General features: G+C 34.9%; 1 protein-coding gene across 2 annotated transcripts in view; it reads right to left on the minus strand.

Moving 5' to 3' along the window:
- Positions 1-13523: 13523 nt before the first annotated feature.
- Positions 13524-19427, minus strand: part of CDH7 (cadherin 7) — an 82829-nt gene continuing 76925 nt past the window's right edge. For both annotated transcript variants that reach the window (XM_069778906.1, XM_069778907.1), the window contains exon 12: positions 13524-18416. In XM_069778906.1, coding sequence (XP_069635007.1) covers positions 17923-18416 — 494 coding nt within the window. In that variant the 3' untranslated portion in view covers positions 13524-17922. The remainder of the gene's footprint in view (positions 18417-19427) is intronic.

Genomic DNA, 19427 nt, shown 5'->3' on the forward strand with positions numbered 1-19427 from the left:
GTGATAATCCATTGGAAAATTTTATACAGTTTGAATATTTTAACACCTGCCTGAATTCATAATTAAAAATTGATTAATGCTATTGCAAACACTGGGAAAAAAGTGAAAGCTCATGAAAATGCATGTGGTTTTTTTATTATTCTGTATTTTCTTGCTTAAATATCAATCATAAGGAAAGAGTCCTCTTCCCCGTCTTTCCTGGTCTGATTCCACACTGCCTTAGGTAATCACTATCTTGCATGTAAAGAAGTGTGAGTATGATCAGCATAGTGGTATTTTACGTGCACTCTGAAAAACTATGAGAAATTACGCAGGCTTCAGGCAGTAGAGAATTGGATTCTCTGCCTACAGAGCATTGTATGCTACTGGCTAGTGCCCAGTTTTGCCAAGGTAAAAAATGCACAGAAGATTTATAGACAGCTGTTCTGTCAGGCAGTGAAGCCTTAATCAAATACTCTTGCTCCTCCTGACTTTCTTATCAACTTATTTTTTGTTCTTGTTTTTACCGACATAGAGAAGCACAGACAACTCTACAAGAAGCAGAGAGAGAGATTGCCAGAAGACTGCAGTTACTTTCCTGGCAAATTTTTGCTAGTGATTATATAAAAGCCTGTGACAAGGAAAAATTCACCTAAAATAACTAACTGCTGGTGTTAGAAATGTTATGGGTCTGAATGGCTTTCTGCACTGACTCATCCCTTGAAAGTTACACCTGCTTTTGGGAATTACTGTTCAGAAAGGCACACTGTGTTACCTCGGAAACAGCTGTGACCGCATGTGTATATTTAGATAGAAGGTATTTCACTTCCTTCACATTTCTGTCTGATATGGCATTTACTTTTTATTTAAGCTGTTAATGCAGTTAGTCCTTTGCTATCACATCTGCTCCTTTTTACTCATAAGTCTACCGCACTGGTTTTGGCTAGGACAGAGTTAATTTTCTTCACAGTAACTAGTACGGGGCTGTGTTTTGGATTTGTGCTGAAAACAGTGTTGATAACACAGGCACGTGTTCGCAGTTGCTGAGCAGGGCTTACCCAGAGCCAAGGGCTGTTCTTCTTACCCCACCCCACCAGCGAGGAGGCTGGGGGGGGCACAAGGAGTTGGGAGAGGACACAGCCAGGACAGCTGACCCCGACTGACCCAAGGGATATCCCAGACCATATGGCGTCAGGCTCCGCATATAACGCTGGGGGAAGAAAAAGGAAGGGGGGACATTTGGAGCGATGGCGTTTGTCTTCCCAAGTCACTGTTAGGTGTGATGGAGCCCTGCTTTCCTGGAGATGGCTGAACACCTGCCTGCCCATGGGAAGTGGGGAAGGAATCCCTCATTTTGCTTTGCTTGTGCACATGGCTTATGCTTTACCTGTTAAACTGTCTTTATCCCAGCCCATGAGTTTTCTCGCTTTTACCTTTTTAATTCTCTCCCCCATCCCACTGGGGAGGAGTGAGTGGCTGGGTGGGGCTGAGCTGCTGGCTGGGGTTAAACCATGACATCCACCCAGCTGCAAAAGCTGGTGCTGAAAGGACACACCTCTGGTGACATTGTGACATTTCTGTTATAACCAAAATTTCTACAAGAGAAAGAGTAAAAGAATATTATTAACATATTTAGGACCAGAAAGATAAATTCTATGCACCATCTTTAGAGGATTCAATATTTCATCAAGACAGGTCAGCTAATAAAACCACAGAAGGTGACTTCATTTCCTTTCATTTCACTTCACCGTTGAGAACAAGGGTATTTGTCTATAAGACAGGTGCTTGGCAGGAATGAGGTCTAGCTAGGAAAAAAGGAGACAAATTATAGAATCTTATTTTTTTACTGTAATTGAATTGTTGTGTGGCCTTGGGTAAGTCACTTAAATTGTCTCTGCCCTGGTTCTTAACTTCTTCTGTGTAAACAGACCTCTTATACTTGGCTAAATGCTATTAAACTTGAAAAATACTTTGAATTATTCACACGCAACACATAATATAAATGTAAAGTTTTATCACTATGATTACTATTCTCATTCGACACTGACCTTTCCCTAATTAAGGGAAACAGTTGCATAGCTCATTTAAAGGAAGCATGATTCAGCTGTCAGTGAATCTAATATTATAAGGCATTCTTCCTTCTGTAGATGAATTATATTTATTTAAAAAATATGTATTTTGTAAAGTTATTATGTATAAATTATTAAACACTGTTTTAAAACAGACAACAAATGAATTGAGAAAATATAACCTACAATTTCCTGCTACTTTCTTGTCATGGTAGAGCAGAAGAAGCAGTGGAAAAGGCAGATTAAGAAACAAAAACAAAAAAAGCCTGTTTCCATACTGGTCTACATTTGTTTATTTTTACATATAAAAATAGTAAAACTGCTGATTGAAATGATGAAAATCTTATGTTTCCTCCTCAGTATTAGAAATATGAATTCCCCTTTGCTTAATCTCAATTTGTCAATTTTTTTTCTCTCTAACAAAACCTCTTTACTTTTTCCCCCATTTCTCTTCTGGAGCACTGTGCAGAAAAATACTGGGGATGCCTTCTGAATTTCTTGCTCTTTTCTATGCAATGATATATAGAGCAGCACCAGTGATGATACCTGAGTGGTAAAGACTCTTGTGTGCAAATATCATGAGGCTAGAGCCTGCCCACGTGAGCTGTCTTTTCCCAATTAACTACTGGGAAAGTGGTCTTGAGTGACATACAGTAAGGGAATGATAACAGATATTCAGTCAGAAATGACAGAAATTGAGAAAGGTGAGGTAAGTATCAGTAAAGGGAAGAAAAGATAAGTCAATGTTGCTTAACCAAAACCAGTGATTTTGTAGGTATATACATATGCAGTGTTTAAGACACTCTAACAGCTAAAATTTTGTTCTTTACAATATTGATCCTAAATTTTAGAATATTACATGAATTTAATATAATCTCAAATCAGATTTATACCCATTCAGTAACATGGACCCAGAATGTTGTTTTAAGGCCCCAAAGAACAAGAATTACACAAAATGTGGTATTACTTCTGTTACCAGGTTGGAAAAGCAGTCAATAATACAGCTTAAACCCTTAAACAAATACAAATAAATAAGGAAATAGAGCTTGGGGGGAGGGGGGGGAAGGGGGGAAGAGCTATAGCAATAGAGCCCAGTGCTCACCAGTTATAGATTAAAGAACGCCTACTTGGATAGGCACCAAAAAACCTTAGCTGAACGTCTCACAAGTCATAACACTATGCAAACCAAAGACTTCGATATTTCAACACAAGATCAAAAGCTACAAAAATGTACAGAAATATAGCTGAGAACACCAAGGGCATTGACACTGTCCTAGATTCCTGGAAGAATGTGAGCATTTGTTAGATGAAGCCGTCTAGGTAAGGACACTGCATAGCAAATTAAAACAACTTTCCAATGTTTTCTGCCAGTCAGTCTGGGATGACTTCCTGACTACTAATTTAATGATATGTGATGAGCACTTGAGTATCTAAGCAAGAAATACCATGCGGGCATGTGAAAAATTTTCAGTATTGCTACAGCCACTTGTGAACCTGTACAGTAGCCCGTGATCAGTCTCCAAGTGCTTTTTGGGATGGAGAGTAAAAAATAGAAAACCAAAAAGAGCCAATTTGTTTATCTAGGAGGTAATCTCAACAACATGTAACTTCTGTGTAGTACCAAATAAATAGGGTCCACATTTTTGATCAATGAAACATTTAAGTTTATTTCAACAGCCTTTGAAAATTTAAATGAGTTGAATACATATAGTCTTTCATCATGAGAATTAGGACTGATGTATTTTTGCCTTATGTGATCCCTTCTTCTATAATCTTTTCAACTTTTGTGTTAAAGCCAAAAACATTAGAAAGGCTATCCAGGACCTTACTTAGAAACAACTCTCTAATTGTGATGACAGAATTATTCATGACCATTTTATATCCATAGCAGAGCATTGTCTTCTAAAGCAGATCATACTTGTCCTTCTTGTATTTGCACACTTACAAAGAAAGTAGTCTTCTCTCAACATTTGTTTTACTATCTCTTCTAACATAATTTCATAAGGATTTTTCCATTCTCATAGTCATCCTTATAGCCTTTTTCTGCACCTAGTTCAGGTTAATTTCATCATTATCAGATGAGTAATGGATAGAATATTTTGAGTAACATCCTGCCAACATGTTACAAAATGGGAGCAATGTTTTCCTATCTGTACTGAGAATACCTTGCTTGATGCATCCCAGGATGTCATTAGCATTTTCACAGCCATGTCACACTGTCATCCTATTACTCACCAATGTATTCAGATTCTTCCTTTCCTTTGTCACATACAATTGATGTAGTTGACATTTATAGGCTTAATTTCTCATTAATCCTGAAGTATATATCTTTGTGCTTCGTATTATTAAATTTAATTCAATTTCCATTGCTTTAGTCCAGAAGTTCATCTGATTCTTCCACTTATTGATCTGGTCTTCCAGAGTATGGATAATACTTTCCACTGTACAACATGCACGTCTCAGAGTACCCATTTACTTCCTGCATGAAGGTCTGTAATGATAATATTGAACAAATCTACCACAAGAATCAAATGAGGAAAATCACTGTCTAATCTCTTCCTAGTCTGGTCTGTTTGATGTAACTTGTGTCACTTTCCTGTTACCTAGCTATTCATAATTTCTGATGAATATAAGTCTATTTGAAATATCACTTTCTACAGGGAGCTATACTAAGTGCCTTTGTAAGTCTAGATACATTGGACTGATGACTATGATGATCTAATAGATCAGCTGTCAGAAAATATGCATGTATGTATACTTACAAACATATGTATATGGAGTGTATCTAATGTGCTATCTCTTTAAAACAATTTTGTAACTTACTCGAGGGTCTGCAGAGTTCCATGGATTTGGTAATTTTTTTTTCCAAAATAGGTTCTAAGCTGTTATGCAGCATTGAGGCGTATTATGTACATACATGGGATGTACATACAGTGCTGTATTTCCTGCTCTCCATTCAGAGAACATTGCTATCATTCATTCATAGTACTGGACTTTCAATTTCAAGTGATGATTCTTTTAAGCAATAGATTCTTCAGGGATAGAGACTAATGGACTATACTGATTTTGTTAGAATATGCAGTCTAAGCTTTCTTTCCATTTCAGATATCCTTATTTCTGTTACATACTTCTTTCTTTGTTGTTGGTTTTTTATTTTGTTTTGGTTTGTTTTTTTAAGATAGCTTACCATAATTTTTTCTGTATAGCAGTCATATTTAAAAAAAAAAAAAAACTGAGGCAAAAGTATTCCTTTGGCAACTGGAATAGATTAATCTTGATCTTTACTCCTTTCTAAGCGTGCATTAGTATCACTTTTCTTCTGTTACCTATCCCTGCTGACCCTTTTCTGTTTTTTTCTTTGTCACTGACAGTTGTAATTTGCTTTAAAAAGTTCAGCTTAACTATATTTTGACTATTTTCATTCTGTCCCTGTACTTCCTTGCAATGGTGTCATAGGCATCCTTCTCTCAGATTCTTTTTCTATACTTTGTGCTTGCTGCCTTAATATTCTTTTTGACATGTTCGAGGTTCTTTTGTGTTTTTTCATTCAGTAAGTCTTGTACTTTTTCCATATCAGTTATTTTGCCCTCCCACTTTGAATAAAAAATCCTGATCAAATTTTCCCTTTTTACAGAAAATAATTTTTTGCCTGTTCCACATTCAAGTCCTTGTGTTCCTCACTCAAGCCAATCAAAATCACCAATTAGAAGTAAGAAACTAAAAAGTCAAAGGCTTATTTTTGTCTTGCATCGCAACACGTCAGTCACAGATTACTTTTTGTGGCTAATTCTGTTATAAATATACTTTCTGATGTAAAAGAATTTATTTCACTGTTTCATTTCAGTATTTGGTAGAGATATCTGCCAGCTCCATGTACAAGAATATCTTGTCCCTACAGTTATTATGATATCTTTCACAATATGTGTCTAGAAAATTGTAGTGTTTCATAATTATGTTACTTGTTACTTCCAGAATTTTACTGAGATTATTGCATAGTGAACATCTGCAATTTCGTATAGGTTAAAAGAAAAAGATGTAAGAAAAAAGGAAGACATTGGAACTTTGTCCAAAAATGAATTTAAAGTCTATCTAAATACATACCTGTCTTAATGATTACTTTTGACCTGATTTGAACATCATAACTGCTAGAAGTTTTGAAAGTTGAGCATGGCAGCTGGTTAAATATCAGAAAGGTTTTATGACTGACCTTAACTTGAATTATTTTTGCTTAGTCAACTATTTTCTTTTCTTTCTAATGCTATTATAAAAATGCTGAATTAACAATCCATTAACATCTGAAGCTTTCTTGATCTTGTTCTGTGATGGCTAATACAGGTTTTCTTCACCAGTGTGACTAAAAAAAAAATGACCTGAAGGGAACATTTTGAAATCAGATGGAAAGAGAGAGGGTATTTTAGTGTGTGTGTTAATTCAGTACTTTTTTTCTTTATTGAGACTGCCCACAAAGATGTTAAATTAATGGTCAGCAGTTATGAGAAGACTTATTCTCTATGACCTAGTTTCAAAACACAATTCATTTGACATAGGCTGCCTCATAGCCAGCTGAGAGTAATGTAATATCTTTCACATATTGTTGACTAGGATCTCCTTCCCGCTCACAACTTGGTCTACATAGGTAAGGGGGGGCTCCCTAATTCATTATTAACTTCCTGAGAAGTTATCTGAACTACTTCCCTTTTCTTACTCTGTCCTTTCCTCTACAAAGTACCATAGTTTCTTGAAAAAATTTTCTTTTAGAATTTGTAAACTACACAGGCAGAAGGAGAAGACATCAGGCAGTGTATTGGTTTTATGTCTTTTGCCTGTCTTTTATAAGAAATAGGCAAAATCCTGACCCATGTAAACACTGGTAGAGAATTTTGTTCTAAGTGGATCTAGAAGGCAGCACTGCCAGAAGCACTGGTTATGAAACCCATTGCTGTAATCTAATTTTGCAACCCAAATACTGAGAGTACCTGGTACATCTTAACCTTTTAGAGATTGAGAGGTTGTATAATAAAATAAATTTATTAAAGGACAAAAAGAGTGAAAGGGAATGAGGAGAGGAAAAATTAGAGAGAAGGTGAAGGAGTATGGGTGTAACAGAAGTCTATAAAATCATGTGACCAGTCAGTTATTTTTCAAGCTGCCAACATGGCTAACCTACATAATACTGATAGACTACCACTACTAATTGACCTTTAAATTGTATGCTAATATTATACTTTATATCTGTTTTAGAGCTAGGAGAAGGTTACATTTATTTACTTGCAGACTATAATTTATATTTTTAGTCTCCCACGTTCAATTACATTTTCTGAAGTGCACTAAGTTTAATAATTCATACTTAACAGCTCTCTGATGAATACACTCCATTGTAAACAAGATGTCCTGTTTCTAAGCTTGTTAAAGTTGCATCCTTGTAGTCTAACATCATGTCATCTTGCACTACTCACTCCTCTGCCTGTTGGCTGTAAATAACCCGTGTCTAGCTCCTTGGACAATATGTATAAAAAACACTAAATTTGCTCTCTGTCTTGTAATGCAAAGGTCAATATGATCTTATTTATAGAAAAATAATAAAAAATAAAAAGAATAGGATGTTTCAGAAGCTATTACAGTTTTGTCCTAAGCCCAGCTAGCTTGCTGTTCTTCTAAACACAAGATATTCTGATTTTACACTTCAGCTCGCACTAAGTGTCAAAAGATTAGATTCTATTAAAAAAAACAAATGGTAAAAAGAGAAGCTTTATTATTCACCTACTGTATCATCTGAGCTACTGGACAAATAAAACAGCTGCTGTAGTTACAAAAAAGTCCTGTATGAGCTCTTTGAACTCTTACGTCTTCTGTTTCCCTGACTTTTTTCATTTAAACATGTTGAAAGCAAACAGTGGAACATATGTTCTGTGAGATTCCATTTACTTTACAAAATAATTTTGGTATCAGAGTATTGGCATCCTTTTTAATTCACTCAGCAAAAATTTGAGCTGTCCAGCTTTATTGGCCTGAACCTTGATAAATTATTTCACACAGAATATATTTGGACAGTAAGATCACCTTTAAAATTAATCATGTATCAATTCTGTCCATATCAATTTATATCATTTCCATCCACCATCAAATTACAGAGATAAAATGATAGCGAAAAACCTGTTTTGTTACTGAAGTTGATGATAGCTTACCTGAGCTGCCTCCATTTTGGTTTTCTAACAGAGCAGCAATTCCTGATGCACGTGACAGATAAACTTTAGAGATATTATTCAACTACGTAGTCTGTTCAAGACCATTGGCTCTTCCCATGCATTGCTTCGCCAATACAACTTGCTAGTGAGGGGGCCTTTAATTTCTCTTTTCCAAATGGAGGTCAGATTTTAAAATTTACAAAACCATTTGGGTTTTTTATGATTGAATGGCAAGAAGGATGAATTAATTTTCTCTCCTCAGATGGAGCTTCCATGTCAATAAAGTTGGTATTTATTAATCTCAGATTAGTTAAACCATAAGGTTTACAAAGACGCATGTTTTACTTTAGGGAAGGATTTTAACAAGCTTCAGCTGTCGAAATAAATTAGCTGAGGAGAATAGACATTCTAAAAACCTTTCTTGGTTACTTGCAAATATGGTTTCTTCCATATTAAAACATCAATTCAGTATTTGTCTTTATCTACTTGTATACCCAACAGAAGGATATGAAGCTTTCTTTTACCTCGGAACAAAGTATACTAGCCCTCCAATATATTTATACTCTACTGTTTCATTGTGGATTTGAGACAACACTTACTTCAAAGACAGAATGAATAAGCAAATTAATTCAATCTCTTTCTTTGTCTGAAACTCTATAGAATACAAGATGTATTAAATGAAAGTATTGGCAGCCTTTATTTGTGCTTTTTTTCTACAACATTCCATCCCGCTGGTATGATTATCATACTGCATTCGTGTGCCTTTCTAATGCCAAATCATTTTCAGGAATGCTTGCTGTGTCTTAATGCTCCCTTGCCATTCCATATGCAACACTGAAATTACATTGTTGCTGACATTGGCTCAGGAATGGTTTACTCCAGACTTACGCCAGGACTGAATTCTATCCAGAGGTATACTTCATATTTTCAATTTAAAAGAGAAAACAAAAAAACACACACACTTATTATGTAGATGTTACCATACTATTTTTGTTCTCCAAGATATTGAAAAGGCTCTATTCCTCTTCAGGCCTTTATATCAACAGATGACAAAGACAGATGAATCAACCAATGTCACAGAGCAGATCAGTGACAAAGCTGGGCAGATAACTTGATATTCTGATTCTAAGACCAACAATGTCTCTTTTCAGCAGCATCATTATTATTAGTAGTAAGAGTAACAGTCGCATTGCTGTTCTCTTTAGAAGGCCTAATCATCATCTGTGACCAAGTGTATGAAGCACCATACATAGAAAATTCAAAACCATAAAACTTTCCTCTATGAAATAGCAGCTACAGAAAGAGATGAGCAGTGGATGTATAGAGGAAAAGATGAAGAATGAGACAGGAAGACATTGTCATTCAGCACAGTCTCCACGTACCATCAGACTTAACTCTATTGTAGGTGAGAACAGACTGCCAGTCAGCCACAGCTTTTGTATATATTATTTGCTTTACGTCTTCATGAGTGCAAATTCACCACAAGACAACAGAAATCTTTTCAGTTTCTAAAGCTGTGGTTTTTTGTAGTATACAGAGGACAAAGTAAAGACAACTCAATACAGATGACAATAATTGGCTAAATGAGACTGAATAAAACGTATGCCATTTGAAAGATGCCTCCTCTGCTTCTGTCTTGCTTTCAGTTGTAGGCAACTGGATTTGTGTACATATTTACTACAGGGGTTAAATTCTAAAAGCTTTCCCTTTCTGTCTTCTCTGTGTATATCTACATCTTCCCAGAATGACATGAAGTCTGGATTATTAGTTACCTCTGTTTACTTCCAAGGAACTGTGCCTTTTGAATGTTGAAATAACCCCACATTTCACAGTAGCTATTTATTTGAATTAAAATCCCTTCATGAAAGTGCTTTGTGCATGAGCCAAGATGGTCTACATTAATCTTTGAGTCCCAATAAAGTATATTGACCTGTGCTAAGCCACAGTAAAAAAATGTCATACATAATATATTAATCTAATTCTCACTATCAGCTGTTACTATCATTTTTTATATTATTTTATTTTGTTGTAATATAATAATTTACACTGAAAGCTAAATCATAGTTTTACCTCAAAGCTAGTTTGTCAAGGTCATATAAAAAGAGTAGGAAACTATTAAATCTTTTTCCTAATTCCCAAGCTTTGACTTTGACACTGGCTTGTTCTCCATTCACCTTCTACATGTGACTACTACAAAAGATAATGAATGTGTGCCCAAACCAGCAAAATGATGTATTAGCAAAAGCTTTAGTGTCATATATTATCTTTGGGGGGACAGAGGATGCAAGGGGCGAGAAGAGAAAGGAGGAGACAAAATGTTTATCTTTTCACTAACCTGTTCTAAATAAATTATTTTTTACACTGCTTGAATCTTCACAGTGTCCTTGGAGGTAAATATACCACACGTTTTCATTGCTGTAGTTGTTTTCTATATGTCACAGTCAAACTCTACTAGAAACTGAAGGGGAAAATAACTATGAACAAACATCCAGCCAGAAATAGTAACTGCATCAACAGGTTGTATGTCCTATAAGACCTCCATTCATGTGTTCATCGCACATGAACTAGGAAAACTTAATGTTTTGAGGAATAGAAAAATTTGTATTAAGCTTATCACTTAGATATTTAATCTCTCTCCTTAACAGTTCTTTCTTTATATTTGGATAAGAAGATGAGACCCGACCAAGTACTGTAGACTGTTGGAAGATACTGTTCCACAGGATGGAAACATTATTAGCTTAGAGGAAATTGTATTCCAGTAACATCTGTTAAAATGATATTTTTCACATCATTAGGTCATGTATGAAGCAATAAAAACACCAGAAAAAGCTTAATACTCTTAATCTTTCTGCCATTTTGTTGTTCCAGCCCCTTTTGATGTTAATAAAATCTCAAGCAACAGTGAGAGAACAGATTCCAAAACAGGAAAATTATGATTCATTTGGATTGTATCTACAGTCATGGAAGTTAGTAAAGCTGCAGATGGTTACACAGTCTGAGGAAAGGTATAATAATTTGATTTTCATAGCTCAGAAATTCTATATGTTCTTAATTTTAGGGAGAGAAAGGTGTGAGGGTTTTTTTCTCCAGTCAGTATTTCACCATTGGTACTTAAGTGTAAACCTGTTGTAACAGTGTCTTTATTTAGCATGTGCACAGAAATTATGTTTGTGAGCAAGGGTGCCGTTTGTTACAGCAAAGTTATGTGTACTATGCTGATAGTAAGTAGTTTATGCTGTTAAAAACATCTTATCAAGCTACTTGCATTACCATTAAAAGATGCAGACTGCGGCTTCTAGAAAGGGAAAGTCAGCAGAAGAGATTGTGTAAAAAGAAAGGGTATCCAGCTCAAAGCAACAATCTCTCGTCTTGATGCCGTAAGTAGTCATCCCTAACAATGTGTATAAATCCTGACACCTCTTGAAAGGCACAGGGAGATCTGCCAAGTACTTCAACATGATCAGGATTTCACCTAGCATTTTTTAGGTGCATCAGTAAACACTTCTTTCTCCATGTAATTTCAGCAGTGTAATAATAAAAAAGGATGCTTTGATCATTAAGGAAATATAAGGACATTAAAATTCAGACTGACCATTCTTGTCAGACTCGAATGGTCTAATGTGGCTTGAATGTCTGGCTGGATATCACACTTATCCTAACTGATGAGTAGTTAGTCTCAATGAGAGGTAAAGCTATCAATGTATTAGGGAGTACTAAGGCAGAGCAATAATTAAAACACTGCATTAAAAGTCAGTGCACATAGGGGCATTTTGTACTTGTGCTGTTTTACTTTTGTAACTTTTTCCTCTTTTTCTATGCACCAAGATCATGATATAAATAATAATGATGAAACTGAGCTACAGTTTGACAATTCTAAATTTTGAAAATTCTAAAATTTGTCAAATTTGACAATCCTAAATTGACAATTCTAAAATTTGATTTTGCTAAATGTGTAAAATGTGCTGATAGTAGTGCCAGAAAATGATAGTGTATTTTAAAGTTGTAAGATTAGACCCATGTCATGATTTGAATGGTGTTAATGGCAGCTTAGCTATAGTGTTTGTGAGCTCGTGTTTAGAGAAAGTTAACAGTTTAGTTTCACTGCAGTCTGTTGCTGTTATGTTCAGCTTTTTCTCCATAGCTTCTTGACATCAAAGAGAAAGAACTTCTCAGGACTTTCTTTTGTTCTACTAACAGAAGAGAAAATGGGGGGTTGAAGTTAAAACTGAATAAAAGTCAGGATATAGCTGACTGGTGTGTTTTTGACCAAAGAAGAAGAAAAACAAAAAATCCAGTGAAAAAAGTCACCCCATCCAAACATAAGCTTTTCATCAAGAATACCAGTTTTAACAATACCAAAAAAACCCAAAAACAAAACAACCAACAACTTCAGAGGTCTCAACTAGCATGACCTAAGAGTCAAGTCATCATCAGACAGGGATAATTGAATAGAATTACCTAGTAAATAGTCTTTCAGCCTTTGTGAGGAGGAGACTAAGATCTAATTCCGTCCTGTGTCTAACTTAGACTCAACATGATTTTGCTCTAATGTACAATGAAAAAAAATTCTGGCTTTGGCAGAAATGGTAAGGAGTAGAAGGAGAAAATAAAATCCTTGACTTTTTTTCTAGTCCTGCTTCAGCATTCAGCTTGTTGTTATGATGCACAATAGGTTTATGAACTTAGTTAATCAACCAAATATTAAACTCCATTAAACTTTATGCCATTTCTAGGAATAGGAATTTCAATCTGATACCATTTTACTATAAAATAACCTATGGCTTTAAAACATTATGGAAATAGCAGTCCTTGCAACATTTCTAACAGCTTCTAAATTATTTTGGGTCCAAATATGAAAACAATTTGCTTTTATTGTGCAGGCAATCTTAAAAGTTTTGCGTGAGTCTAAACTACATTTTTCTACATCACGCATTAATGAGGATAAATAAATTTTTTGAGAGTGAGGTTCATTGTTTCAGGTACTTTCTAGTTAAATAAAGTATTTTAAAATAAATAGTGTGTGGGTGGAATGTTTAAATATACATATAATTTTAGGAAATATATGTTCACATATGAGATAAGAGAAGAAGCATGTGTATGATACCCCACTGTGGCTTCATATCAGATTTTTTTCTGATTTCCAAGAAATTCCTATGCTGTTTTCTGCTTTGATTGTGTTTGATTAGATACCTAAAGATTCCATGACAATGTGTCATATAATGCTTGGGTAAATCAAGTTTTTTCAACCAATATATTTCTGTCTGCCATTGTATGATCTAAGGTTTCACAGTTTAGGTACCACATTGAAAGATTTTTTTTCTCTTTTCTGAGAAATGATAAATTATAGTCATAAAGCAAAGTATAGCATTCATATGTGGATATCTTTTTTCATTCCCTTCACATAGGAAATAGATTATTTCTCTTGTGTGCTGTGATTCTCCTAGTTCAAAGAACAAAACTGCAGGTAGATATCCATAAAAAACTTTTCAGTAAACAATACAATACATTTTTAGCTGCATTGATACTGAGCAGCGGAAGAATTCTTGGTGTGGAAGAAATGGTGCTGGGGTGTAAATATAACTTAGGATATATTTGGGAAACTTAGATATATATCTGGGAAACTTGGTGATGCCATATTTAAGACTGCAACTTGTAGACCTCTGGTTACCTTGTAGACCTTCCTGTTTTTGTCAAATAAATAAAATGACATTTCTATCTTTAGCAATTTGCTTTTAGAGTCACAGACCAATAAAAATATACTTGACCCCATCTAACTATTACTAATGACGTGAATATAATGTTCTCTCAAACCACTATTACTCTATATAGTTTCTAAAGTAGAGAAAAATTCTACATATAGAAAAATAAAATCAGCCACATGACAGGCTGCAACCAAGAATTTAATACTAGATTTGATATAGGTAATTGTGTTCACCTTTCAACTCTTTAATGATCTTAAAAGTCAATGTAATTGTACACTTTATAGTATATTTATTTCTTTTTCAGAACAACAAACTATTACTGTTCTTTATATCATACAAGAGTACTTGTCCATAAAAATAAGATGCTGCCATTTTATATTTCATAATATGCTTTTATCCAAAATCTCTAAAAAGAAAAAAGGACAGGAAATATTTTGTTATTGATGAGTGCCAGCACCTGAAGTATAAATAGGATAAAGTAACTGAGAAAAGACCTTAACTTTAAAGGGAAATTCCTATGAATCCCGCTCACCCCTTTCAAAACAACAAAGAAAACAACAAGTAAAAAGAAAGCGATTTTTTTTTCCCCTTAATTCTTAGGGGGAAGGAGAGGTTTCAGTCAGTATCATCAAATTTCATGAGTCCTGCAGTGATTGTATTAACCCAGCCACCAGAATTAGTAGGCTTAGGAAGGCCTGCGCTATGTCTTAGTAAGGATATAACTTACTAGAGTAAGTACACTAAGTTTATTCTTTTGAATTAAAAATGTAAGTCACAATGTCCACTGTTTAACTCTCAAATTCAGTAGATTTTACACTGGTCAAAGCAGAGTAAGGAGTCTTGCCCTAAATCTTCTTCAAATGGTTTAACTTTACATGGATTTTCTTTTAGTAGCACTCTTAAAACCATACGCTTTTCAAGGTGCTTGAACATCTCAATTTAAAATAAGCCTATTCAATTGTAATATGGTAGAAGGAAAGAGATCTTGGCATTTCACTTTAAGATGGGAGTGGTTGCAATGTTTGACATACTTTTGAAGGAGGACTGTGGCCACTAGTTAGATACTGGAGCTCTTCACAAAGTTAAATAAATAAAATGGGAAGTCTTTTTAAAAGGCCCTTCAAATTAATTTGCTCAAATAATTTCATAACCTTTCCAGGACAGAGAAAATATTTCTTATATTTTACACTATTTAGTCAGTAGAATCTACTTTATGACATCAGGCTATGTAATATAAATAAAACCTACAGTCATGGTAACTTATGGTGAACATTATATAGTATGTTTGTTATGCGTACTGTGTGTATATATTATAGGAAACATCTGCCATCAAACATAAGGGATTTCCACCTTTCTTTCTTACTGCAATAATATAATCAGTTTGTAAGCATATATAATGTAACAGCAAATTTGCCTGATTATTTTAGAACTGTGCAACAGAAAATATATATATGCAAGAGTTTTTATGGCATTGGAGTAAAGCATATTTCTTTCCATAGACATTAAAAAAAAAAAAAAACAACGCACCCTAACATACTTTCATAACAGGGTAGCTTTTTGGTTTTTTTTACAGATATAGAAGGTGGAAGAGCAAGGGAATTGTGCTGTTTACTCTAAACCACTTTTAAATCTCTTTTGAGTGTTATGTGCTAAAATCAGCATTTTTGACATCTTAATCCAGATGCATGAATTATCTTCCCACAAACAACAAGGAGATTAATAAAAAACTGTTCTCTCGGCACCTTGTTGATTTAATACCTGCTTAACTCCTGCAGCATATCTCGCTCTCATTAAACTGCATACACATGGCTCATTTTGGGTTTGGGTTTTTTTTGAATTTTTTATTGAAAATCTTACATGTATGACTAAAAGTCATGGGTGACATCTTTCAGTTCCATTACAAAATCTGTCATATATATATATATATATATATACCTATATATATATATTTAATACAACTAGAAGCAAATCTACTGAATTAGGAAACAATGATTGTCTACCAAAATGTAGCTCAAATTAAATATGTTGCAGATGATTAAAATTATTTTGTTTTCTCTGATGGAGCTGAAGGCCACTTTCACATAGTTGATTAATAAAGCTGGGCTGCAAAACTTACAAAGCCTTAATGATAATTTCCTGTCTCCCAGCCTGGTGTCACCCATACATTAGGATTTTAGTACAAGGATCCTTCTTTCAGAAAGAAGTACTTTTAGAGTGAGCATCATCCTCTATGGAGTACCTTCTATCCACAGACAGAGTCCTGCAAACAATTCTGTATGCCTCTCAGTAATTGCAGGCAAATCAAGTCATTTTAAGCCAGAGTTAAGTCATTTCAAGTTAGGTACAAGCAAAAAAGTTTGCAGGAGCAGAGTCTAACTTAGGAACTCACCTACAGATTATCTAAAACAAAAAAATCTGAAATAATACTTAAAACCACTATTTTACTTGAATAAATGCCTTATTATCTAGTAATAAATCATGAAAGATGAAGTATAAATATTGTCAGAATCATAAAAAAGTTGTCTTGTTCTAAGAAATCCTACTTCAAAATCATACAGTATTTTAACCAACAGCAGTTGTCCTTCTGTTTTGGCACTCCTGAACCAGCGTAGAAATTATGTGTAGTGAGTTAACACCTTTGGGGAAAAATACTTCTGTGCATCAGGACCTAAAGATGATTTCTGGAGTTAATAGCATTACATTGCTTAACATAAGAAAGAAATTGAAGAGTCTTTTACTGTGATTCATCAGCAGCAAAAGAGAAGGGGAAGGAGAAAAGCAAGGTGTTTACAGTCTTTGAAGCATATAGCGTGTTTAACCTTGAAAATTAAATCTTGCATTAAAGACACTCCCAGCTACCTCTGTAGTCTTCTTTCCAAAAATGCAATGTACAAATACTTTATTTAAATGTCTCAGACTTTGTAATGGCTCAGAAGAACAACTGCATGTCCTTGGAGCTGCTCTCCTTTCTGAGAGATGAATGGCAGGCGAGATTGCTTTACTGTAATTTCTCCATTTCCATGCTTCATTTCCTACATTTATCTGAGACTGGAGAAAAATCAGCATGTTCTGACAAGTCTAATACCATGAGGCAGTAAAATGGACCTGAATTTAGTGGAGATTGGAGCTCCAAAATAAATATAACACTTTATGTCAAATAATAATAAAAAAGGATAAATTCTCCTGTACAAATCAGAAGAGACAATAAAAAATAGCAAATAGATAGCAACACCTTTTCTATACCTACAAGGGCATCACAAAACTTTTCAGCTAGAAGAATTCCCCTCCATATTTCTCACTTTATGGGGTTTGTAAACTACTTTGGTAAGTTGATGACAAACATTGTGGAATTTCTTAGTACAAAAGGTAATTTTTCATAAAACTACCCAGAAAATTACAGAGAATTCTAATTAAATAGCTCTGAGAACAAACAGGGAGAAGCAAAGAAATGACCTGCTGGGCTTTTGTTTGTTTTCGTGTCTGTCCTTCTGCTTTTGGCCTAGCAAGCTGCATGCAACACTGTAAAGAAAATTTGTTAAAAAAAACTTGCATCTGTAAATACTATATATTGTAATGTTGTATTGAATGTTATATTCGTAAATTTGTTTCTTCTTACACTTATCTCATACCAGAGACTATGTGTTCTAGATATAGCAATACTGCAAAGGCATCTGCAGGGTATCATTGGCTCATTGAGGTCACAGTGCGTAACATACTTTTGAAAGTGAGTTACCTCTGCAGGTATCTGAGGGTTGCTATCTATTTGAACGTGGCTGAGCATTTCATTTTATCAAAAATGCCACCAAATGCTCATATTCTGTGTGGTCAGTGCAGTCCCTAGGACAAGTCTAATGAAGATATGTACCACCAAGGCAAAAAAACCTAAAAGGTTAAAAATGGAGAAATATTTACAACTTTCTTCAGTCCGTAAGGTTGAGTTTTCTGTTTTAGTATTCTTCAGTGCATTTTCAGAGAAAGGTTCCAAGGCTATGAGTATAAGCAGTCTGGTCCAGTCCCATACATATCCGCAAGCCTTTTAAAGCGAGGGCCCCAGTCACTGAGGTAATCGTAGTTCTGATCAGAGTTTGAGCTGATCGAATCTAAAGAACTGAGCGACTCTGCCACCGAGCCATTCCCCTCAAACGCGTATGTCTGCAGGGAGTCATAGGGTGGCGCGCAGGGGTCCACGTCCGCTTCTTTTAGTCTTTCCCAGATAAATTCCCGAAAAATGACATTATCTGGAATGCTTTTAAAAGTTGGTCTGCTCAAGAACTGAATCTCAGGCGTCACATCCCTTCTGGTCTTGGTGTCTCGGATGATGTTGAGGTTTCTCAAGGCAGCCATATCAAAAGCCTCGGTGTCTTCTTCTCCACCACCCTCGTCATCATACCTGACAATGTTCTCTCTGATATCTCTCTCTTCATCAAAAATGAGGGGCTCTTTTTTCCGTCGCCTCATAGTGACAATCAGTAAGACAAGAACTGTAACACAGAAAGACAGGTGTTTTAGCAACGCCAAAGTTTCCTCAAATTTTTCCTAGTGGTGGAAGTATTCATTAATTTATATGGCAAAGACTCAAGGAAATAGCAGGCAATGAGATTTGAAACCTAGCAGGTTCTGAAACAGCTTTTAAACTGTAAGCTTTTTAGACATTAAAGAATCTATTTCCAAAACCATTCTGGATTAACGTCTTCATCTCTAATTCTATATCTATGCTGTCCTCTAAACATAAATTTTAGAACTGGTTCAGTCTGACTATTACAATCTCACAGCAATGAAATAAAAAAAAGACCTTTTCCTGAACTCTTAATTGCCCAAGCGATAAAAGCACATTCATAAAGTAACTGAATAGAATTTAACAGCCATGATTTGTGAAGAGACTGAATTAAAGTATATGGCCAATTCCTGCTGAAGAAAAAAAAATTTTAAAAAATTGTAGATTGGACAACAGCGAATTGTTAAGCAATGTGTAAAGTAAGACTGTCTTATTTTCCTATGAAGTGCAAAGTACTGTACTTGAGGTTTATGAATTACATCTAATGAGAACTGCTAGGGCTGGAGTTTATTGGATCAGCCAGTGCTAGAAATATTTTTTTTTTTTTAATTTTAATTCTTACAGTTTCTTTCAGCTTGAAAGCTAATACTAAACTTCAGTAACAGCCAAAATAACTGGGAGAAACTAACTCAAGGCTCCTCTTGTTCAAATACAGTTTCGGTAGAGAAACATCATTGCTGATACACAAAATATGGAACCAGTAATATGAATATTGCACCCATCTGTGGGACATGATGGAGTGTGAATCATCCTCCTAGAAAATTATTAATACTATATTGTAGCATCTGGGTAACATTTGCTGAGTTAATGATACTCCTAGAAAATAGCAGGCATCTCTATGACTGTAAAAATAACAGTATGTTGAAAAGTAAGTGTCATTCCACATTCAATTAATCTCTTCTGATTTTATGTTTATTTTTTAATCTTAAGAATACGT

The sequence above is a fragment of the Haliaeetus albicilla genome, chromosome 3, assembly GCF_947461875.1.
Source record: "Haliaeetus albicilla chromosome 3, bHalAlb1.1, whole genome shotgun sequence".
NCBI classification, from domain to species: domain Eukaryota; kingdom Metazoa; phylum Chordata; class Aves; order Accipitriformes; family Accipitridae; genus Haliaeetus; species Haliaeetus albicilla.